The 6,063-nt window shown below is 58.2% G+C and overlaps 1 protein-coding gene across 3 annotated transcripts in view; it reads right to left on the bottom strand.

Annotated features, from left to right (window-relative positions):
* Positions 1–1,465: 1,465 nt before the first annotated feature.
* The window catches only part of P2RY8 (P2Y receptor family member 8), a 51,676-nt gene continuing 47,078 nt past the window's right edge, over positions 1,466–6,063 (bottom strand). For all 3 annotated transcript variants that reach the window (XM_070603580.1, XM_070603581.1, XM_070603582.1), the window contains one exon: positions 1,466–5,643. In XM_070603580.1, coding sequence (XP_070459681.1) covers positions 4,542–5,643 — 1,102 coding nt within the window. In that variant the 3' untranslated portion in view covers positions 1,466–4,541. The remainder of the gene's footprint in view (positions 5,644–6,063) is intronic.

The raw sequence follows: 6,063 nt of genomic DNA on the forward strand, positions 1-6,063 counted from the left end.
TGGATGGATGGATGGATGGATAGGTGGATCGATGGATGGATAGATGGATGGATGGATGGATGGATGGATAGGTGGATCGATGGATAGATGAATCGATGGATAGATAGATACATAGATAGATGATAGATAGTTGGATGATAGACAGATGATAAATAAATGATAGGTAGATTGATAGACGATAGATGAATAGATAGATGATAGATAGTTGGATTATAGATAATAGATAGATGATGGATAAATGATAGGTAGATTGATAGACGATAGATAGATATCCAGATGTATAAATAGCTAGATAGATGCTAGGTAGATAGATAGCTAGACAGATAGATTTAGAGATATACAGATGGATAGGTAGATGAGAGGTAGATAGATGATAGGTAGATAGATATTATTGATAGATAGATATTCATCTCTTACGCTAGATTAATATTTCTCAGCCTCATCACTACTGACATTGAGGCTGGACCACTCTCTGTGCTGGGCCGTCCCTGTGCTGTGCGCTGTAGGGTGTGGAGCAGCGTCTCTGGTCTCCACCCACATATGTCAGGAGCACCCTGTCCAGTTGTGACAACCAGAAATGTCCCCAGACTAACACACATATGTGAATATAAACATGTATCTATGTATGTGTACATGTATGGTATATATGTGTATCTACATCCGTGTGGCATCCTATTATGTGTTTTGACAGCACTGTTATCTCCCCCTTTTTTGTCTTAACCTTTTGTGCTGGGAGACCCCCACAAAGCCTCGGATAGTCCCACAAATCAGGTCTTGATTCCTGCTGACGGGGCGGTGATGCACATGTGGGACCTAGAGGTCAGCGATGTTCTCGCGGGTTCCCTCATGGAGCCGGGGCTGAGGTCGCGGCCGTGGGCCCAGGGCCCAGTTCCCCGAGGCCCCCCAGCCCCTGAGCCATCAGCCTGGGAGCAGATCTCAAAGGGCCCCTTTGTGCATCCCTGCTGCCGTCCCCACAGGGGCTGTGAGGTGGGAGGGCAGGAGGCAGGTACCCTGAGTCCCTCCTCCACCATCCCCGTCCATGTCCATCCAGCCCCACACACCTTTTTTTTTTTTTTTTGAGGAAGATTAGCCCTGAGCTAACTACTGCCAATCCTCCTCTTTTTGCTGAGGAAGACTGGCCCTGAGCTAACGTGTGCTGCCAATCCTCCTCTTTTTTTTTTTTTTTTTTTTGCTGAGGAAGACTGGCCCTGAGCTAACATGTGCTGCCAATCCTCCTCTTTTTTTTTTTTTTTTTTGCTGGGGAAGACTGGCCCTGAGCTCACATCCGTGCCCATCTTCCTCTACTTTATATGTGGGATGCCTACCACAGCATGGCTTTGCCAAGTGGGGCCATGTCTGCACCCGGGATCCAAACCCTCTCGCCAACCGTGCTTGAGAGCACCTTTCTCTGCTGCCCCCAGGGTGTCCCTTAAATCTTCTCGGGATGAAGAAAACAGAGGAGGTATTTCAAAGGCAGACGTAGAAAATATTTATGGAAGGATGGACCCCTGGGAGGAGCCATCCCCCTGAGGTTTTAGCGTAAATTCTCCAAAAGCGTCCGATGGGGTGGGAGCGAGCCCAAGACTCCTACTGAGTTCTAAGCACGAGCCGATCATTTATTTAAAAAAAACAATAGGCGGTTGATTATGCTGTGTGTATTTTGCCATGATAATAATAAAAAAAAAACAAAATTGGAAGGAGAGGGAGAAGAAAGAAGAGCTGGGCTGAGAGCAGGGGTTCCTTCCGTCCTCTGCGTTTCCGAAGGGAGACGGAGCCCAGCCTGCGAGGACACAGCTCGCAGAATCAAGTGTCCTCGTGCAACATTTTCCAGAACACCACGTTTTTCAAAATTATGTTTGCAAAGAAGCTCAAAGTCAAGAGAATGATGTCACGTAACCCGTCTCCTTCGCCAGGTTTCAGCCGTTACCAAGGGTCAGCGTTCTGCCCTGTTTCTTTCACCCAGCCCTCCCGAACGTGCATGCACACACACGCACGTGTGTGTACACGTGTGTAGGTAGGTATATATGTATGCGTGGGTGCGTGTGCACGCAATGTATGCACGCATGTGTATGAGCACATGTGCAGGCATGCATGCATATGCACATGTATGTGTGCATATGTGCGCATACATTCAATATGTGTGATGTGTTCATATGGATGCGTGTGTATATGTGCATGTGCAGACATGTGTGGCTTGTGTGTGATGCACGTGTGTGCACATGTGCGTGCATATATACATGTGCATGAGTGATGCGGGTATGTGTGCCTATGTATGCATGTGTGTATACATGTGTGCATGCATGTGTATGTGCATGCAAGGGTGCGTGTGCATATATGCACGTGTGTGCAATGTGTGTGCGTGTGCATATGGATGCAGGTATGCGATATGCATGCATGCACATATGTGCACATTCGTATGGATGCAGGTGTGTGTTTGTATGTGCGTGCACATACATGCATGTGCACGAGTGATGCCTGTGTGCAGACGTGTACATGTGTGCGCTCACAGGTGTGCATATGCATGTGTGCACAGGTGTATGCATGTGTGTGTGGATGCGTGCATGTATGCACGTCCTCGCTGTCGTGTTGCACAGCAAACATCCAACAGCATACCATTGTACCCGTGACTGTCTGCATGCACACCTTTAACAGGTTAGTCTTTCTTTTCAACAAAGCCACAGCCCCGTGTTCCCACCCATCAAATCCTTGAGGTCACCGCATACCCCACACGCGTGTGCCCCTGCCCCGCTCGCTGCACGCCATGTCCTCGGAAGTGACCTGACTCTGCCATCGACTGAGGGTCTTGTCCCCGAAGATCCAGGGGCCCCGCGGGAGGATCACGTGCCGGTTCCAACACGTGTTTGGCAGGCAGGGGTCAGAAGTCAGAGGGAGAAACCCGCTCGCCCTGCGGCCTGGGGACAATGAGGAACGTCCCCGAGGGTCCTTGTTCTCCGAGGGCGCCCCCCGCTCTCCACATCCTCCCGAGAGCTGCAGCACGGATCACCCTTTTTCTTTCCGTGTCTGTAAATACAAGCGTGTTCCTGCTGTTAACAGCAGAACGGATTCGGTTTCTGGGGGAAACACAGACACACAAGGTCATCGAATGCCGACACCAGAGCGAGGCCGGGCCTGGCCTCTCTGCTTCGAGGACCGTCCCCTAGGGGGTGGGCTGACTGTGGCCACAGGGGGCAACAACGTCTGGATGGAAACCCGTCCCCCCCCGAGGGCTGGAGGATCTGACAGCCCCGGGGAGGAGGATGTCACGTAGACAGCCGGCACTCAAGGGGCGAGGCCTCTCCGCAGAGCCGGAGGAAGGGGTTCTGTGCGGGCGGTTTGAGGTTTTTCACAGCTTCGCTGCATCAGACGCAGGAGGCTCACGGCCAGACTCGGGGTGGGGTGGGGTGGGGGGTGGCGCCGGCTTCTGGCGGCCTCAGGATTTCCCGCCGTGGACGTCGCTGACTCGACACAGCGCTTTCTAGGGTTCCGCTCCGGGACGGCCGGGAAGAGCGGACGGAGGGAGTCACACCCTCCAGTGCAAAATCCGGGGTCACCCACGCCAGCCTTTTTGGGGGTCCCCTACCCCTCCCCGGCCGGCCATCGTTCTGCACCGTCCCCGTCAGCTCTGAGGACCCGGGAGCCCACCCAGGGCCGGCCTTTGATATCTGCCACCGTCACGGCCACGGAATTTCGGCATGCCTGCAATGTGCGTGCAAGGGTCCTGGGGCAGCTGATAGTCCCACAAACTGGGGGCCTTCATTTAACGGGCATCCATCCTCCCCCGTCCTGGGGCCTGGAGTCTGGGGTCAAGGGTCGCAGGGCCGCGCTCCCTCCAGAGGCTCCGGGGTGGGGGTCCCTCCTGCCTCTTCCAGCGTCCGGGGCTCCAGGATCCCGTTGGGGGGGACGCTGGGGGTCCCCGAGGTCCCGGCCCGCTGGCCCTGCCCTGGTTCTGGCCTTGCAGCCTCCGGGGCTGTCCTCTTGCCAAGGGGCCCTGGACCCAACCCCGTGCATCCCCTCGGGACGTGCAAACCGCCAGAAACTTTGCTGTTCCGGGCGGACGCCTGGTTCCTGGGACCCGCTGTTCGGGCCTCCTGGACTCTCCAGAGACGGGGGCCCCTCGTCGTCCTGAAGCAGCGAGGAATTGGGGCCAGTGCTGTCGCGGGGCACCTGGTCCCCACGGGATCCCGGGACACAGAGAACGGGCTGGAGGGAACCCCCCTCCGGCACCCCAGGGCGTCTCGGGGAGCCCACGGTGGCTGCAGACACTCATCATCCTTTGCCCAACTCGGCTTCTGCAGCCTCTCGTCCACACGGCAGGGGTCTGACTCGCACCTCCCAGGCGGCCGTCCCGTCTGGCGGTCTCCAGTTGCGACATTTAAAGGCGAACTTGCACCCCGACGGGGGCGACCGGGTGACCTGAGACCCCCATCCGGAGCGTGTCCACGGCCGTCTGGCTGCCTCCCAGCGCCCGGAGTGAAAAAACAAAGAGATGGACATCAGGTCCGGCTTGCACCAGGCGCAGGGAGCAGACGGGGACGGCGGGCTCAGAGCAAGCTCTCCTGCCTCTTGAGGCAGGGCCGGCCCGCCCCCTCGGGCCCGTCGGCGTGACCGCTGGCCGTGGAGCGCGCCGACAGCGTCCGGGCGGAGAAGAGGCTGTCCCGGCGGGCTTCGGTGCCGTCGGTCGGCAGCCGGCCGTAGCCCAGATAGTCGCGGAGACGCAGCTGGAACTCGCGGGAGGCAAAGTAGTAGACGAAGGGGTCCAGGCAGTTGTTGAGGCAACTGAGGCACAGGGTGAGCTTGTAGACGTGGTAGTAACTGCGTCCGAAGAAGAGCCGGCTGACCATGTGGACCAGCAGCACGAAGTTGTTGGGCGCGAAGCAGGTGACGAAGGCCAGGAGGACCACGGCCGCCAGGCACACGGCGCGGCGCCTCTGGCCGCGGCCGTGGGGGTCCGGGGTGCGCAGCAGCTTGAGGATGGTGGCGGTGTAACACGCCACGGTGACCACGAAGGGGATCAGGAACAGCACGATGAACAGCGTGAACAGGAAGATCGCCCACATGGCCACGCTGGGCAGCATGGTGGACTTGAGCACGTCGAAGCACGTGACAATGCCCAGCGCCTCCACCGCGTAGGTGAGGTCGGTGCGGGCCAGCGGGGACAGGGCGGCCAGCAGGAGCAGCCACATGGCCACGCAGGCCGCCACGGCGTAACGGCGCCGGCGCCAGCGGGCCGAGGCCAGCGGGTACACGACGCCCAGGAAGCGGTCCACGCTGATGCAGGTCATGGTGAGGATGGAGGAGTACATGTTGGCGTAGAAGGCCACCGTCACCGCGTTGCACAGCAGCTCGCCGAACACCCAGTGGTGGCCGTTGCAGTGGTAGTAGATCTGGAACGGCAGCACGCTGGCCAGCGTCAGGTCCGTCACGCTCAAGTTGATCATGAAGATGACCGACGGCGACTGGGGTCCGATGTGGCGACACAGGACCCACAGGGAGAACAGGTTGCCCGGGATGCTGACCAGCGCCACCAGCGAGTACACCACCGGCAGGGCCACCGCGATCGTGGGGTCCTGGAGCATCAGGAGGGTGGCGTTGTCCGGCCGCGTCAGGTTCATGTCCATCATGGCGGAGGGCTCGGGGGCCGACCTGCGAGGCAACGGGCACAGCGGTCAGAGGGGCCACCCGACAGGGACCCGACGCACGCTCGTTCCGCACACGCAAAGGACGGATAAGGACCGGCCGCTGCTCAACCGCCCAGAAACGGGGCCGCACCCTGGGCCTGGGCCGCAGCTGAGCCAATGGGGCCCCGGGTCGGCGCACAGCTGGCCTTTCCCCAGAAACATCCTAATAACCTTTCTTCCTGCTACTTGGAAGCTCGCTGCGAGCGCCGGCGCAGTGGCTTCAACTTTGGGGCCGTGAGGAAGCAGGGAGCGCGATGTGGTTACAAGGTCACAAAGTTGCCGGGTGATGAATCCTGCCGGCGGCGACTGTGTTTGCAGATGCAGCATGGTTTCCCTGGGGCCGCTCTGAGCCCCGATTCCTCATTCGGGCAACGGGAAGTTGGCG

Source organism: Equus przewalskii, chromosome X (genome assembly GCF_037783145.1).
Source record: "Equus przewalskii isolate Varuska chromosome X, EquPr2, whole genome shotgun sequence".
NCBI lineage: Eukaryota > Metazoa > Chordata > Mammalia > Perissodactyla > Equidae > Equus > Equus przewalskii.